Genomic DNA, 17,760 nt, shown 5'->3' on the forward strand with positions numbered 1-17,760 from the left:
TTATATCATTTTTATTTTGCAGACTGAAACCTATTGACTTTCAAGACTCTTAATAATACGATTTAATACAGTTCCAAGATTTTATTGCTTCATACAACAGTGGATATTAACCATTCTAGATCTAAAATATCAGTCACATCCTCAGTCTATGTGGGTGTCCCCCTTTGTCTGCCCCAGTGTCAGATATTGTATGCAAGAACTACAGATAATTGTTTTCTTATCTAGAGATGTAAACATCTGGGTGCTGCTCACAAGAGATGATAAAGGACCATTCTAGATTTAAAATATCATAGCCAAAATGAATTCTAATAACATATTGTTATATTTTCAGCATTTCAGCTGCTATCCCTTAAATATACAACTACTCATCTTATTTAAATAACATTACCTATTTGTTCAAGATACTGTAATAATTAGACATAGATAATTAATAACTGCTCCTTTGAGATGGAAAAAGTTGCCATCATACACTTATTTTCTTGACTGTTGTAGCTGGGATTTCCTGATCTAAGTCATTGTGGAAGAGTGTAATGACAGGGTTATTATGAAGAGTTCCCAATGTACAGGGATTCTCTTTATCAACCTTTAATTGTTGCCCACCTCTTTGTTTCTATTTGACTTGGAGTTGTGTTCATTTATATGTTGGGTTTTGTTTTGTTTTTTCCAATTAAAGGATTTGAAAGCCAATGAATCCCGACTAAAGGATATCAACAAGGTTGCTGAAGACCTGGAGTCAGAAGGATTAATGGCAGAGGAAGTTCAAGCTGTACAGCAACAGGTAGAAAGTTTTCTTTCATCTGGACTAAGATGTCGCATCTATATACCTTTAACAGTCTTTAGTAAGTACAGATGACTGAAAATTTATGTCAAAGTTGATATATTGAGATTACCTAGACCTAATTTCTGTGCAAGTTCATGAGGTTGTATTAATTCCTTGAATCAGGAGACAAAATCTCATCCAAACCTCCTTTCTCTTTATACATGAAAGTTACTTAATGCTATTTTGTTATTTATATTGGATTTAAAAACAAACAAAAAAAAACAAAAAAAAAACCCTTGGTATGAAATATCAGAACCATCAAGCAAACTTGCTCTGACAACAATGTTTCCTTCAGTTAATTTCAATGTATAATGTATCATAGTAATTTTTCAGTTATTTCCTCTAAATCTAATTCATGAATATGATGAGACTTAGGTATTTGGGGTTCCTGGTGGTCAGAGAGTTAAATGATATGGTCTAGTGGCAGGTTCAGGGTTTAAGAGAACCAAATGGAGAGGTAGGGAGTTTTGGGGAACCCCCTTCTGGCAGCGCAGAGATTCTCTTTAAAGGAATTCACAAACCCAAAAAAAACTAGATTGATAAAAGAGGCATTGGGAAGTCAGCCTAAGTAAAGTTTCTAATAGAGAAATCCTGACAGAGAGGTATAAAGTTTCTTTAGGAAATAGGTGAGGATAAAGAGAGGGTAGTGCTAGAAGAGAATATCATTTCTGCAGGCAGAGATTTTCTTGGCATAGCATAGCATGGCATGTCAGGTCCTCTGCAAAGAGTTGTTCCAAGTTGCAGTTCATATATATATATATATATATATATATATATATATATATATATATATACACTTCATTCCTTTGAGTCTGTTTTCACTGTTTTTACTGTGCATTATTTCATGAAAGTTTTTTTAGATCTTTAAATATTTGCATTTTCTTTGATTTCTGATGAGTACTTATATTAATCATTAGAACTCTTTTTCAACCTCTTCTTTTAAAGAAATTTCTTTTCTGGCCAAGAGAAAGCAGAGATTTCTTTCTGAACAAAAGGATCTGTAGAGATACTCTTTCATTGACAAAGATTGTAAATCGCTTTAATCAGTCAATAAGTGTTTTTAAAATGCTAACTTTGTTCTAGGTGCTATGTATTTCACAGATTAATAGATAATCATCATGAGTTTCTTTGGGTAACAACTATTTATTATGTAGCCAGCCTGAGGCTATATCATCTAGTTTGGGTGATAGTTCACCTGTCTGTCACCAGGTAGTTGTGCAGTCAGCTCTCCAGCAAGCTAGCATTCTGCTGACATGGTTTGAGAACCAAGATTTTAATGAAACACTTATACTTAATCTATATTAAAATTTTGCATTAGTGTGCTAATTTGGAATAATGAGCAAACAGAACAAGTATTGTAGTCAATTTCTTCTTGTGTTCTCTACTGGGGTGTTGTATACTTTGCTTTTCATTATGCAAAACTGCTAGTGGGTGATACTTCATTCACTTCAGTCATGCCTGACTTGTGGTGATCCCATTTGGGCTTTTCTTGGCAGAGATAACTAAAGTGGTTTGCCATTTATTTTGCTAGCTCATTTTACAGATGAAGAAACTGAGGCAAATAAGATTAAATGATTTGCCCAGGGTCACACAGCAAAGTGTTTAAGGCTGGAATTGAAGTCATCCTGACTCCAGGCTCATCACTTTTGGAAAACCATTAGACCCATTTCTACCCTAGTACTAATAATGTGCATAACTCCTCAGAGAGGGAGAGTGTAGAGTGAGTGATAGAAAGGGCATTGGACTCAAAGTGAGAAGACACTAGGGTTCTGAAACGTAGTAGTCATGTTGAAGAGGAGATCCTAGAACTCTGAAACTCCTTCAAGGAGAAAATCTTCTTCAACTCTGCCTCAATAAGGGACACTGCCCCAAGTCTTCTTCCTGTAAATGAAGAGGAAACCCCAAAACTCTGAAAAATCCTTAAAGGAGAAAACCTCCTTGGACTCTGCCTCAATGAGGGAACTCCACCCCAAGCACAAACAGTTTCATCTTTGTGGGGTTGGCTCAGTCCTGAAACCCATTGAATTCAATTCAAATTCTAACCCTGGCTGAAACCCAGCTAGGAGCCAAGGTGGAACTCCACCCACAAACCCCCTTCAGCTCATAAGCCTATTATAAAGAGCTAGATTGGAGCTCTCTCTTTGCAGAGGTTCCAGACATGGCAGCCTTACTCCTGGCATGCCAAGGATCTCTGCCCACTGGAACACTGTTTCTGGTGACCTCTTATCTCTACCTTCAACTTTACTAATTAGACTATAACTTTACTTCCAAACCCCATAATAAACCTCTTTTATCAATCTAGGTTTTTGGGTCTGTAAATTCCTTTACAGGGGACTCTTGCACTGCCACTAGACCTTATTTAACTCCATATCCTTGCGCCGAATCCAAAGTAGAGCTCTATTTGACTCCCTGTACCTCGAACCTGCCACTAGACCTCAATTAAATCCTTATTTCATTTAGGTACCCCCAATTCTAGACCTAACCAATGTGTCTCTGGGCAAGTCACAACCTCCTCATCTCTAAAATGGAAATAAGAATATTTTTGTTTATTAATATTTTTTGTGATAATGTGAAAAAATGCATATATAAGTACTTTGCAAACATTAAAGTACTATATAAATCTAAATTATCTAAAACTACCAGGGAGTTTCCCTTCCTATGATAGTAAACATTTATCTTTCTTCCTTTGCAGGAAGTATATGGTATGATGCCCAGGGTAAGTCTTAATTATTGCAAATAGAATTTTTGAAGACCTAGAATAGAGTGAGATTTTAAAACCACTGACAAAGATTTTTAAAACCACCGGAGATGTTTCTTGTTGATTCCTTGGTGGGGGAGGGGTTATTTTAAATAGATAAATCCTTTTAAATTTTTCTTGCCCATGCTGCAAAAGACCTTTTTAACCTTTTAGGATATTTTCCATATCTGTCATTTCAATGTTCACTTTTCCCCTTTTTTAAAAAAATTAGCAAAAGTGTGGTATAAGAAATAATAAACTTTTTTCTTTTTCTTCCTTTGCTCTTTCAAATCTTATCATTATAGATAGATAATGACAAACTCACTTTCCTTACCCAGCTCCTGTCTTTCCTCAGAGCTGCTGAAAACAATTTTGTATGGATTTCTTTATTCCTTGTTACATTTCTAGAGATTTTTTAACCAAACTGCCAGAATTTTTAAATGGATTTCTCCTCTCCTGTCTTCTCCTCCTCCTTGGATTGAGTGTCCCTTCCCCCAAACTTTAGGGCTCCCTTCAATACTACTGGTCCAATTACTGCATTTTCCCTTGAGGGATTATTTTGTCATTTTTGTTGCCAGCCTCTTTCAACTAATCTTGTAAATAACTAGTTCAATACTGTGCAGATAGCTAGGCAGATAAAAATGTTGATTTAGCCAGTTTGCTTTTTTAATCATCTGGTGGGGAAAGAACTAATAAAATGGAGCTGATCTGATAGTGTTTTGTACTGGCTTGCAAGGGGGATCTAAATTCATTTTTGTATTTTGGATAGGATGATACTGATTCTAAGACTGCTTCTCCCTGGAAGGTAAGAACCCTATTGTATTATGTTGCTTTTTTATATTGTTTTATCTTTTTAACCATTTCAAACTGTTGGCTTTCTCCTACAATATATTGCCTAGATTTTATTTATATTATCTTTTGGGGTTTTTTATTACCTTCATTTTGATGAGATTAGTGACTGAGAGTTGTTAAAATCCCCTTATGGATTGGTGCAAAGGTTCTTCATGAAAGAATTCATGAAACCCTGAATTGTTAATTGGCAAAAATGCAAGTTTATTATTGGATAGAAACCAGTTTGCTAAGAGACTGATTTCTATAGTGGCAAAGTCCTATTAGGGAAATGGAGCCTGGCACTGAGAAGAGAATGGCTTCTCACTGTGCAGGGTCCTGGCAAGCTGTTTGGGCCTCTGCAAAGAGTAAATTTAGAAATTGCCCTTTAAAAGGAGGTTCCCAGGCCTAGATGCTTATCAGTATCCAGCCCAGAATTAACAACACTTCAAAGAGGTACTTTTTGACCAGGATTTCTAATTGAATCAAAGGCTCTGGCATCCTGGAAAGATAACTTATCTGGGAGGATATGCCTTCTCCAGATGGGGACTGAGATTCCAAAAAGAATCACAGATCAAAACGGAACACAGTTTCAGAGTGATAATCTTAAAGGGAACACAGTTTCAATAAAGGGAACACAGTTTCAGTGATAATCTTAAAAGGGAACAGTTTCCCTCCCCCTTCAACTTCAGAATGTATCTTCCTTTTTTCCCCACCCAGTGAGCCATTCCTTATAACAAAAAATTCAGCAAAAACTAGCTTATCACCCAAAATTGACTGTATATGCAGTAGTCCATACTCATAGTCTCCTATGCAAGGAAGAAAAGAAGGAAGGAAGGGACATATTTTTAATCTCTTCTGGAACAACTGAGAAATTAAGGATTCTCTTGAACTTGAGAGCTTTGAACTTCAGTTTCTTGCTTTTATATATATTCATTAAGTGGATGGATAGATTTCTTTTATGGATTGATTAACATTTCAGTCACAGTAGAAACCAAGGACACAGTTTAAACTGTTTAAAGTAGTTTTTTGTTTCAGGTTTAAAAAGAGGGAGTATTGTTCTGCATGGTTGAGCACATATACTACCTACTTATTCATATTGCCATCTAAAGAACATATCACAAAACTTTTAGAGAAGGCCACTAAATAGGATTACAATATTTCTTCTCCAAATCTATTATTTTTCCTTATTCTCACTTTTACTTACTTCACTGAAATTCCTATTTTGTTTCTTAATCTTTTCTTTTCTTGCCCTTTGTGCTGACCCTGTTGATTTAAACAACTTTATGACCATAATTAGTAATTTCTCTGATTGGTTAATCTAACTGATTAAATAGGCTTAATTGCCATTTATAATTTCTCCAGTGTTTTTCCCCATGCTATATGTTCTGGATTTATATTTTTTAATACTCTACATATAAGTTTCTATGGCTTTAATTAAACTCTTTTAATCTTATTGTGCAGTGGGGAAAATGAACCAATGAAATGTGTCTAATTGTTGACAGTGGACATTGTAATCAATGCTACAGTGGATGTCTTTGATTAAAAACTCAGCTCCTTTTAACATCATATTGTTTGACAATTAGTCAGGCATAATTGATGTTGAAAGTCTGATTTTCTGTCCCTGATTAGCAGATCTTTGATTACTTTTACTTTCCTGCTTTCCTTCCCCCTGCAGTCTGCACGTCTGATGGTTCACACAGTGGCCACTTTTTAATTCAATCAAGGTAAGAACCAATGAACATCTGCTTTTACTTGTTATTTTCTTGTTCTTCTCTCTTTTCTTTCATTTTTTATGACTAACATCCCAATTTTGTGGGCCTCCACTATTCAGGAGACTCTTGAATTAGTGCTGAATTTCAAATACTAATTCTGAGGTTCTTGTTCATATTCTCTGTCATAGAAAATTCACAAGGGATAACACTGTTAAAACACTCTCTCTCTCTCTCTCTCTCTCTCTCTCTCTCTCTCTCTCTCTCTCTCTCTCCTTCATTTTCAAGTTACTCATGGCATTGATGAAGAATACTATCTACTTTAGTCCCAAAAAAAGTAGCTTTCATTAATCTTTACCTGATTTCCCATTTTACATTGAAACTAAACCTTTTGAGAAATTAACTTTATAAGCAGTGTTAGTCCTTTCTCCTTAATTTGTAAAGATCCATAGTGGATTGAAGTGGAAAGAATATAGCATGCTTTGTACTTGAGTTCTCGAACATGAAATTGATTTTTCTCCATGGATGTTTGAATCCCCTTGGAGTTTAGCTTTTACTCCTTAAGAGATTTTGGGAGTCAACACTCTTCCCTGGGCTGCTTTTGAAAGACATGAATATAGCTCAAGGGCTAGAAAGAATCCAGCACAACTCCAAGGCTCAATGTTAGCTGCCATAATCCTATCATTTTGAATAAGGTTAATGAGGTTTTTGTTGCTACTTCTACTTTGTGGTCAGCTATTTTATGATGTGACTTCACCTGTATATTCATAGTCAAATCAAATTACTTTCCTTGTCTAAGGAACAGATTACATGTATATTGGAACTTGACATAACCCATTAGTTCCCTTTATCTCATCTTGCTTTTTATCATTATCACCAAGAATGGAATGTTTCAGGAAAGATTTCAAATCTCATTGAAAGGACAAGAATCTCAAGCAAAACTGATGATTTGCATTCTTTTTTATAGGAACTAAATGAGCGCTGGCGGTCCCTGCAGCAGTTGGCTGAAGAGCGGAGCCAACTTCTAGGCAGTGCCCATGAAGTTCAGAGATTCCATAGGTGAGAGGTCCTTGTTGATGACCATATTAGGAATGGGGCAGAGAACAGACAAAGAAAAAAGGAATACTTGATTTGTAATGTTCTTAGAACTTAAAAGTGATTTAAGTCTCTACAAAGCTAAGTAGAGGAAGATTCTTCCCTACTTAGACTTGGAAGTTAGTAAACTGTGGCCTGCAGATCAAATCCAACCTGCTGCCTAATTTTGCTTTTTTGGTTTTTTTTCTGTCACATTTTGAGGACTTATAAGTGAAATTTTTTTTGTACATTAAAAATTAATTGTTGGTGCAGCTAGGTGGCACAGTGGATAGAGCACCAGCCCTGGAGTCAGGAGAACCTGAGTTCAAATCTGCCCTCAGACACTTAACACTTCTTAGCTGTGTAACCCTAGGCAAGTCACTTAACCACAGTTGTCTCAAAAAAAAAAAAAAAAATTGTAGCATACACATATGAGTATAGTTTAGGTAAATCTTAAAAATCAGTGTTATTCAATTGTTTGGTGTAATGCCCCAACTTTTCCTGGCCCCCTGGGTCATATGTACTTTGGGGTTTGTTTGTTTGTACTCTTCATTATAAAAGTCTAGACTTGAAATTTATTTAGGTCTGTTAAACTTTTTAACAATTAAGATATTTTTAAAACTAGAGTGAACTGAGCTGTCTCATGAGGGAGAAAAATAGTACCATGCAATGGAAAGGACACCTGCTGCTATGATCACAGCAAATGTGCTCTCTTTTTGTGGTCCTCAGTTGCTTCACTGTAAGATGGTGATAATGACATATATTATTTACCTTGTCATAATTATCAGGATACACGTGTAAAGTTCTTTAGAAGTATAAAATTACATATAAAATCACTTTTAGTGATCACCTTTATTGTAAATGTTTTTCAAGTGAAGCTTGAGTAACTTGTCAAGAATGTAATAGAGTAGATTCTTATAGTGAATTAGGAAATCTAATATAATATTCATGAATAAACCAAATATGAGGTAAATAAAGCAACTAAAAACCCAAAATTTGATTCTTGGTCAAACCAAAATAATGTGTACTATTTGATTTTTTCAAAGTTTATTGGGGCAGCTAGGTGGTGCAATAGATAGAGCACACTGATCCTGGAATCAGGAGGACCTGAGTTCAGATCTGATCTCAGATACTTTTTAGTTGTGTGGCCCTGAGCAAGTCACTTAACACTGAATGCCTTCCCCTACCTTTCCCTCCCCCTACCTTTCCCTCCCCCCTAAAAGAAGCCTTGATTTTTTAATCACAGCTATTTATCTGTGTATTTTCCTCTACTTCTGTCTGATGGAATGATTCCTTATACCAAAGAAAAACAGTTAAAAATCAATATACAAAAGATTATGTGATTTCAGTGTGCCTTAGCACAGTAAGAGCTTAATATTTGATGCTTTCCCTTACATATACAACATTCTACTCCTTTAGTGTCCTATCAGACTTGCTGCTACAAAGGAAAAAATATGTTCATAAGATTGGTCATTAGAGTTAATTGGTGCTCGGCTACCTTTTAATGAAGATTTTGTTACTTTCTTGTAAATTTTGCCCTGGTTCTGCTCATACAAGACTTTGATAGATGCTTTCCCATGCTTAATTTTGTTCCTTAGGATTAAATTGACATGTCATGATTTGTTTAGGGGAGGACTATTAATAGGTGCCCACTTACTTGGTGGGCATTGTTTTGCTGCCATGAAAAATGCTGTTATAGGCACAGGTGTGTCTGCCATTGATACAAGGGTGCCACAGACTTACTAGTGATTAAAATGACTACAATGGACTAAGGACAAAATACATTTTGCCCCTCAGCAGAAAAGATAATAAATTGTAGGTGTGGAATGAAGCATGCATTATCAGACTTGGCCATGGCATTGTTTTGTTCGATTGTGTGCTTTGTTGTTACAAAAGGGCATTCTTTTGAAGGGTCAGGAATAGAGTGCAAGGTATAGAGATGAGTTAAATTATCTATAAAATTATTCTATTCCTTAAATCACACTAATATATAGTGCAAAGGATAAAGTTGCATGGTTAATGTTTTTATTTAAAAAAAAAAAAAAAAGTTCCTAAAGCACATAAACTGGTCTTTGGACACATCTGGAATAATTATTTTCCTTCTGTAGAGATGCTGATGAAACCAAGGAATGGATTGAAGAAAAGAATCAAGCTCTAAACACAGACAATTATGGTCATGATCTGGCCAGTGTCCAGGCATTACAGCGCAAGCATGAGGGCTTTGAGAGAGACTTGGCTGCATTAGGTGATAAGGTAAGCCTCTTTCTGACCCATACAACAAAAGAATTATGATTCTCCTGAGCCTGGTTCCTCACTTTTTTCTTCTGATTTCTTCTGTAGGTGAATTCCCTTGGAGAGACTGCTGAGCGCCTGATTCAGTCCCATCCCGAATCAGCGGAAGACCTTCAAGAGAAATGCACAGAGTTAAATCAGGCCTGGAACAGCCTAGGAAAAAGAGCTGACCAGCGTAAAGCCAAGCTGGGGGATTCTCATGACCTGCAACGTTTCCTCAGTGATTTTCGGTAAAAAAAAAAAAAAAAAAAAAAAAAGCATTTTCACAAACACATACTACTGGTGGTTTGGTGTGTTAAGGTTCCATTTGGACATGGTTTTTTTTTATAGTCCTGAATAAAAAGTAGGAACCAGTCTCCTTCATCCTTCTCTTAAGTTGTTGCTTTTAGAAGATTTCTAGGTGTCTGTCTTTTAAAAAGAACTGACCAGAGAAACTGTTTTGTTTTTTCTCTGTGGAATTAATGGTTTTTAAATACAATCTAGCTTGTCTCTTAGTATCTTAGCCCAGTGTTTACAAATTGCTGTTTTCTTGGACAGATGGCCTGCCTGCCAGAGAATGTAATTTCTCCATGGGTTGGTTTTCTAGGGACCTCATGTCTTGGATCAATGGTATCCGGGGCTTAGTATCCTCTGATGAATTAGCCAAAGATGTCACAGGAGCTGAAGCTTTGTTGGAAAGACATCAGGTAGGTGAAATTTTCCTGCTGGATGTTAAAGCCACCATGTATTTGAATTCAGTTTATTCACTATCTCTTGAAGACCTCTCTCTATCTTTTGTTATGAGTAGGTTGATAATATTGGAATGGACATTCCACTGCTAGTTATTTAATCCTTTCCCTTCTTTTGGCAGGAACACCGAACAGAAATTGATGCCAGGGCTGGTACTTTCCAGGCATTTGAGCAGTTTGGGCAGCAGCTGTTGGCTCGTGGGCACTATGCCAGCCCAGAGATCAAAGAGAAACTAGATATTCTTGATCAGGAGAGGGCCGATCTAGAGAAAGCCTGGGTTCAGCGCAGAATGATGTTGGATCAGTGTCTTGAACTGCAGGTACCTATTTACCTTTGGTTTCTATTTATTTTTTACCACAGAAATCTCCTTGTAACTGAGCTCTCATCAGGTTTTTCTCCTCTTTAGCTGTTTCATCGGGATTGTGAACAAGCAGAAAATTGGATGGCTGCTCGGGAGGCCTTCCTGAATACTGAAGATAAGGGGGATTCACTGGATAGTGTGGAGGCACTGATCAAGAAACATGAAGACTTTGATAAAGCAATCAATGTCCAGGTATGGAATTTGAATGATAAGATGAAACATGCTTCCCCAAATTAATATTCTTTGCCTTTTATTTGCATATTTTTACTCACCTAATTTGATCAAGTTAGAATGAGATACCTTGTCACAGAAAAGGGGGGAGGGGGCAGAACAACAATTGGCCTATGAATGAGGTTGTTTTAGATGTAAGCTATGGTTTGATTCATCAAGAGAAAAATTGACACTGATTCATCTTGGGGGAGCATGTATTTATCAAACTCTTAATTGCTACGTCAATCCTTGCTGTCCTTTCTCTTTCTGATGCTGTGAGCTCTTCTTTAATCAAGTTCTTCAAGATTTTGAAAGTTTGTAACAGAACATTCTCATCAAGCAGGTTTTCTGAATCATCCAAAGCAGTCATCTTGCTTTCAAACAGCTTCACGTGGAGCTATGGGTTAATGATTATTCTTTTTAAGTATTTCATCCTCTATATGCTTCCCAATTTCAAATTGTGGTTTTCTTCTTTTACAGGAAGAAAAGATTGCAGCTCTGCAGTCTTTTGCTGATCAATTAATTTCTGCAGATCATTATGCTAAAGGAGACATAGCTAATCGTCGAAATGAGGTTCTGGATAGGTGAGTATGAAAATGTAAATTTCATTGCTAAGTAAATTTAGATTTAACAATGAAAATCTCTCTTGATAATTAATTTTGACCCTTTAGGTCAAGGGCTGGCAAACTGCAAACTTTATTTTAAAATTAAAAACCATTCAAGACAGCTTCCTGTCAACCCCTGGCCTTTGGTCATCATCGTTAGCTTTTTAATCTCATATTGGATGGTGGAACCGTGTTAATGTGGTCTGATTTTATTTAGGAATCTGCCACGGGAAAATTAGAAACTATATGAGCAAAACTACAAAACACTTTCCACACAAATTGTCTCATCTAACCAATTGGGAAAATATTAATGCTCTTGGATAGGGCGAGCAAATATAAAGATAACAATACTACTTAAACTAATCTATTTATTTAGTGGCTATACCAATCAGACTCCCAAAAAACTATTTTAATGACCTAGAAAAAAATAAAAACAAAGTTCATATGGAAAAACAAAAGGTCAAGAATTTCAAGGGAATTAATGAAAAAAAAAAAATCAAATGAAGATGGCCTAGCTATACCAGATCTAAAATTCTATTATAAAGCAACTGTTACCAAAACCATATGGTACTGGCTAAGAAATAGACTAGTTGATCAGTGAAATAGGTTAGGTCCAAGGGACAAAATAATCAATAACTTTAATATAATCTAGTGTTAGACAAAGCCAAGGACCCCAGCCTTTGGGATAAGAACTCAATATTTGACAAAAATTGCTGAGAAAATTGGAAATTAATATGGCAGAAACTAGGCATTGACCCACACTTAACACCGTACACCACGCTCAGGTTAAAATGGGTTCATGACCTAGGCATAAAAAATGAGATTATAAATAAAGTGGAGGAACATAGGATAGTTTACCTCTCAGACCTGTGGAAGAGGAATGAATTTATGTTCAAAGAAGAACTAGAGATCATTATTGATCACAAAGTAGAAAACTTTGATTATATCAAATTGAAAAGTTTTTGTACAAACAAAACTAATGCAGATAAGATTAGAAGGGAGAAACAATAAACTGGGAAAACATTTTTATAGTCAAAGGTTCTGATAAAAGCCTCACTTCCAAAATATATAGAGAAGCCATTATAGATCAAGCCATTCTCCATTTGATAAATGGTCAAAGGATATGAACAGACAATTCTCAGATGAAAAAATTATTTCTAACCATATGAAAAGATGCTCCAAGTCATTAATTAGAGAAATGCAAATTAAGACAACTCTGAGATACCACTACACACCTGTCAGATTGGCTAGAATGACAGGGGAAGATAATGCAGAATGTTAGAGGGGATGTGGGAAAACAGGGACACTAATACATTGTTGGTGGAATTGTGAACACATCCAGCCATTCTGGAGAGCAATTTGGAACTATGATCAAAAAGTTACAAACTGTGCATACCCTTTGACCTAGCAGTGTTATTACTGGGCTTATATCCTAAAGAGATCTTAAAGAAGGGAAAGGGACCTGTATGTGCAAGAATCTTTGTGGCAGCCCTCTTTGTAGTGGCCAGAAACTGGAAACCAAGTGGATTCCCATCAATTGGAGAATGGCTGAAATTGTGGTATATGAATATTATGGAATATTATTTTTCTGTAAGAAATGACCAAAAGGATGATTTCAGAAAGGCCTGGAGAGACTTAGATGAACTGATGCTGAGTGAAATGAGCAGGACCAGGAGATCGTTGTATACTTCAACAACAATACTATATGATGATCAATTCTGATGGACGTGGCCATTTTCAACAATGAGATGAACCAAATCAGTGCCAATAGAGCAGTAATGAACTGAACCAGCTACACTCAGCAAAAGCACTACATAGAATTCCCAATCCTGCTATTTTGTCCACCTGCATTTTTTATTTCCTTCACAGGCTAATTGTACACTATTTCAAAGCTCGATTCTTTTTGTACAGCAAAACAACTGTTTGGACATGTATACATATTTTATATTTTAACATATTGAACATGTATTGGTCAACCTGCCATCTGGGGAGGGGCGAAGGAGGGGAAAAATTAGAACAAAAAGTCTGGCAATTGTCAATGTTGTAAAATTACCCATGTATATATCTGGTAAATAAAAACTATTAATTTTTTTTTAAAAAATGTGGTTTGATTTTCTTTCTCTAGGTGGAGACGCTTAAAAGCCCAAATGATTGAGAAGAGATCCAAGCTGGGAGAATCTCAAACTCTTCAGCAATTCAGTCGAGATGTAGATGAGATTGAGGCCTGGATTAGTGAAAAGCTACAAACAGCAAGTGATGAATCCTATAAGGATCCTACCAACATTCAGGTGAGTTACTGAATTAATTGGAAATCTTAGCCTCAGAATGGCTCTTCTAACAAATATTAGAAGAGAGATAAAGTGAAGCGTTACCTATGGAAAAACTCAAGAAAATGTCGTTCCCAGGCTTTAGAAATTGATAAAGCTTTTTGTAAGCTGCTCTTACACCTATCTTCCTTGCCCAGTGATGTAATGTGAGACCATGTAGCACTAATTAGGCTAAAATAAAACATTTTAAATTCTATTTAACTGTTTAATAATGTTGGCTTTTGGGGGTAAGTATAATAGCAAAATAAATTTTCTTTTTTTTTTTTTTCTGTAACTGATAATATAGATCTGTCAGTGTACTGAATTTTTGTTCTTCTTCATCTATTTTGTAGCTTTCCAAGCTGCTGGTAAGTTTGGGATTTTTTTTTTTAAGAGCTTGGTTCATTAGCTGCCAGTATTTGTGTTCTTTTGTATAGATTGAAACATGATCATGTTCATTTTGTCATCTGTTCATCTATTGGCTTCTCTAATCATCCATCATGTTCCATCTAGGTGTCCCTTGTGGGATGTGGCTTTTTTTGTTTTAATCACGTGGCTGGAAAAACTCATTGTCTAGGCATGTTCTGCATGATCTGTTTGATTCTGAGGCAGTACTTGGGTTTTCTTCAAAGGAGTTCTTAGTATCAGAATATACTACACTTCATATTTCATTGATAAGTGTTACTATTTTCTTTTTTAGCAGACGTTAACCATCTTCTCTTTAGACTTTTGACTTGGTCTTCAGTTCTTCTGTGGTCAGGGATGAAAAATCCATAATATGTATGAAGCCTTAAGTTGCCATTCTACTAAAAAGAAATTGTCTTATGGCCTAAAAAGATGCAAATCTTTGCATTAAAGGCCTGGTAGGACAACAGCATAATAAGCTAAGTTAGTGAGATTGTTTACCTAGAGGACAGTAAGAGAAATTAAATTTAGATATCATAGAATAATTATAGAATAATGAATGGGTATGTGAAAAGCAAATGAAAAAATTAAAAAGAATTTGATAATAAGAAGAATGGGATTTGAATTAGAAAATATTCACAACTAGAAACAAGAATTTAATCTATAACAACAGATGTGTAGGCTGTTTCAGATATGTAGGTCCTTCTGAATTTGTAGTAAGAAGCTGATGATGAAATTGTCATATTAAGTGACATTTTTCCCCTTTTAAAATTATTTGGTAAGTTCCTTTTTTCAAATAACCTTCCTCCATTTTAACTCTTAATAATGGATTTGTTAGCCTGTGACATAGCCTCAATCCTTGAACAGTTGCTGCCTCTGTAAATAAACATTTGATGCAGAATTATCAGCAACAGTAGAAAGAACCTTTCTTCTCTGCCTTCTGTACTTTTGAGTTCTCTTGGGGTTCGTTTGTTTGTTAATATAATTCTACCCTCATTGTGATTTTTCAGATTTGGGGAGTTGCAGCAGTCATCATTGCTACTGGGTTTTTGTTTATGCTAATAAGAGTACATTCTCTGTTTTGTTTTGGGTTTTTTTACACAGCTAGGAAGTGTTAAGTGTCTGAGGCCAGATTTGAATTCAGGTCCTCCTGATTTCAGGGCTGGTGCTCTATCCACCGCACCACCTAGCTGCCCCTTTGCTTTGTTTTTTAATGAATTTTTCAAGTAAATATCATAGACTTTCACCCCATTAGGGTCCAGTTGTTCTCATGGTTTTGTTGTTCTTATTTCTTAGCCAAGACAAACTCTTACTTAACAAGATGTGATTCTTTAGTGGTTTTAGGTTAATTACAGTTACCAGATGACTTAAATTACTTGGTCTCTGTTTTCTGCAATATGTGGACACAAGAGGCCTTTCAGATGGATTGAAAAAAATCACTAAATTAGAATTCCCAAAACAATTAATTTCCCCAACATGGATTTCAAATATGAAACCATATATATACCTAATATATAATATTGTTAATTGGGTTTGTCTTGTAAATCTGAAATCCATGTGGGGAAAGTAATTTGAAATAGAGTCAAAATTGAAATTTATTTACCATAGTATATAAAATAATACATAAAATGAGACATAAAATGTGAGAGATGAAGAAAAGGGAAGGATTCTCTCATTTGTAGCCTTTGTAAATTTCGTCATTTGAATCTTTTTCAAACTTCCTCCAAGTCTCCTCGAGAGAATTTTTCATTACCAACCTTTCCATGAGAATAGCTTTGGGCCCAGTCTGACTTGCTGTGTAATGACACTCAGTTTTTGCTTTCTCCAGAGCAAACACCAGAAACATCAAGCCTTTGAAGCTGAACTGCATGCCAATGCTGACCGGATCCGAGGTGTCATTGACATGGGCAACTCCCTCATTGAGCGAGGGGCTTGTGCTGGCAGTGAAGATGCTGTTAAGGTGAATCTATACTTCTACCAATTCATGCATTTCCTTGTCTGGCCATTCTCACTTAGCAGGAGAAGAAATGATTTAAGTTTTAAATATCACATAGCCTAAGATCCATGATATAATAGGAAATCCTAGGCTAGATAGGTTGGCAAGTGCTCAGAGCAGACAATAGCAGCTCTGGGCAGCTTTCAGTTCTTTGCTCTCTCCTTTACAGGCCCGGCTGGCAGCCCTTGCTGATCAGTGGCAGTTCTTGGTGCAAAAGTCAGCCGAAAAGAGCCAGAAGCTAAAGGAAGCCAATAAGCAGCAAAACTTTAACACCGGCATCAAGGATTTTGATTTTTGGCTCTCAGAGGTAAGCATAGAAACTTCTCCACTGAACCAGGAGAATTTTTTCCCTTCTATTTTGGTATATTTCTTGGTCATTTAACTAAGGATTTTGGAGACTATCCTTTAATTACCTTATATAACAAAGAAGGCAAGCTTTTTTCAAACAGAACCTGACTTAGATGGGTCATCAGCTACTACTTTCCTAAATTGGTTTGAAAAGAGTAGTTTGTACTTAGCTTAGCTTTGATTGCAAAAATTCATAATTTATAAACCAAAGCAGTAGATGCACAACATTATTTGTTTGATTTTAGAATTCAGCTTAATGTTTCTGCAGTAGATAGAACTGCATTATTTATGCTGATAGTAAGATTTGTTGGCTATTGCCCCAATCATATGCTGAATAGGTGACCAGGTTAGCTTAGAAATGTGCTAAGTGATATAAAATCTAGATTTAAATTGTTCAAAGCTGGATAATGCAGGTGATTCAAAGGTGACTTTAGTCTTATTCTCATAAAGATTTAGATTTGTATTAAGTGACACCATCTTCTTATGTCCTTCCCCCACCAGGTGGAAGCTCTCTTAGCTTCAGAAGATTATGGTAAAGACCTAGCTTCTGTGAACAATCTGCTGAAGAAGCATCAGCTACTTGAGGCAGACATTTCAGCCCATGAGGTAAGGTTGCCTCCAGAAAAGATAGATAAGACCTTTTAGAGCGGACAACAGAGGGCATGCCAGGGGGGTTCTGTGACAGTGACACACATGGCTTTTGTGATCGGATGCCTCTAAGTCTGCAGCGTACACCTTTGAGTCCTCATTTACCGGCCCAGCCTTCTGGGAGCTGCCTCTACAAATAAGCAAATAAGCTGGCCGTGGGATGCTGGGGCCATCCACCCAGCTGATAGTTTCCACGTTTCATGGCTCTCCTTGTATATCCACAGGACCGTCTGAAAGACCTGAATGGCCAAGCAGACAGCCTGATGACGAGCAGCGCCTTTGACACTTCTCAGGTGAAGGAGAAGCGTGACACCATCAACAGCCGCTTCCAGAGGATCAAGGGCATGGCGGCTACCCGGCGAGCCAACCTGAACGAAAGTCATCGGCTGCACCAGTTTTTCCGGGACATGGATGATGAAGAATCCTGGATCAAGTATGTGTGACTAAAACTTGTAATGGATGCAGAGAGGCAGAAGCAGTGGGCTGGGCCAGCAAGAGGCTTTCCGGGAGCTGTATGCCCTCAGGCCCACCTCTGATCTCTGGGCCATGCACAGGCTGTCAACCCATCTCTGCTTTGGAGGACTGAGTCACTGTGCAACTGTGGGAAGGTCTCTCAGGCCTCAGTTTCTTGATAATGTAAAATGAGCAGACTGAATTAGGTCTCTTAAGTTCTATTTAAACTCTTTAAG

The 17,760-nt window shown here is 36.6% G+C and overlaps 1 protein-coding gene across 1 annotated transcript in view; it reads left to right on the plus strand.

Moving 5' to 3' along the window:
- The window catches only part of SPTAN1 (spectrin alpha, non-erythrocytic 1), a 60,624-nt gene that overhangs the window by 30,395 nt on the left and 12,469 nt on the right, over positions 1 to 17,760 (plus strand). Inside the window, 18 exon segments of the mRNA XM_074293793.1 lie at positions 674 to 778; positions 3,513 to 3,536; positions 4,327 to 4,362; positions 6,064 to 6,096; positions 6,098 to 6,112; positions 7,065 to 7,156; positions 9,280 to 9,424; positions 9,512 to 9,693; positions 10,050 to 10,149; positions 10,314 to 10,511; positions 10,599 to 10,745; positions 11,244 to 11,347; positions 13,494 to 13,656; positions 14,028 to 14,042; positions 15,908 to 16,039; positions 16,245 to 16,382; positions 16,925 to 17,029; positions 17,296 to 17,504. Of these exon segments, the coding sequence (XP_074149894.1) occupies positions 674 to 778; positions 3,513 to 3,536; positions 4,327 to 4,362; positions 6,064 to 6,096; positions 6,098 to 6,112; positions 7,065 to 7,156; positions 9,280 to 9,424; positions 9,512 to 9,693; positions 10,050 to 10,149; positions 10,314 to 10,511; positions 10,599 to 10,745; positions 11,244 to 11,347; positions 13,494 to 13,656; positions 14,028 to 14,042; positions 15,908 to 16,039; positions 16,245 to 16,382; positions 16,925 to 17,029; positions 17,296 to 17,504 (1,943 nt within the window).

Source organism: Sminthopsis crassicaudata, chromosome 2 (assembly GCF_048593235.1).
Source record: "Sminthopsis crassicaudata isolate SCR6 chromosome 2, ASM4859323v1, whole genome shotgun sequence".
Classification (NCBI taxonomy): Eukaryota; Metazoa; Chordata; class Mammalia; order Dasyuromorphia; family Dasyuridae; genus Sminthopsis; species Sminthopsis crassicaudata.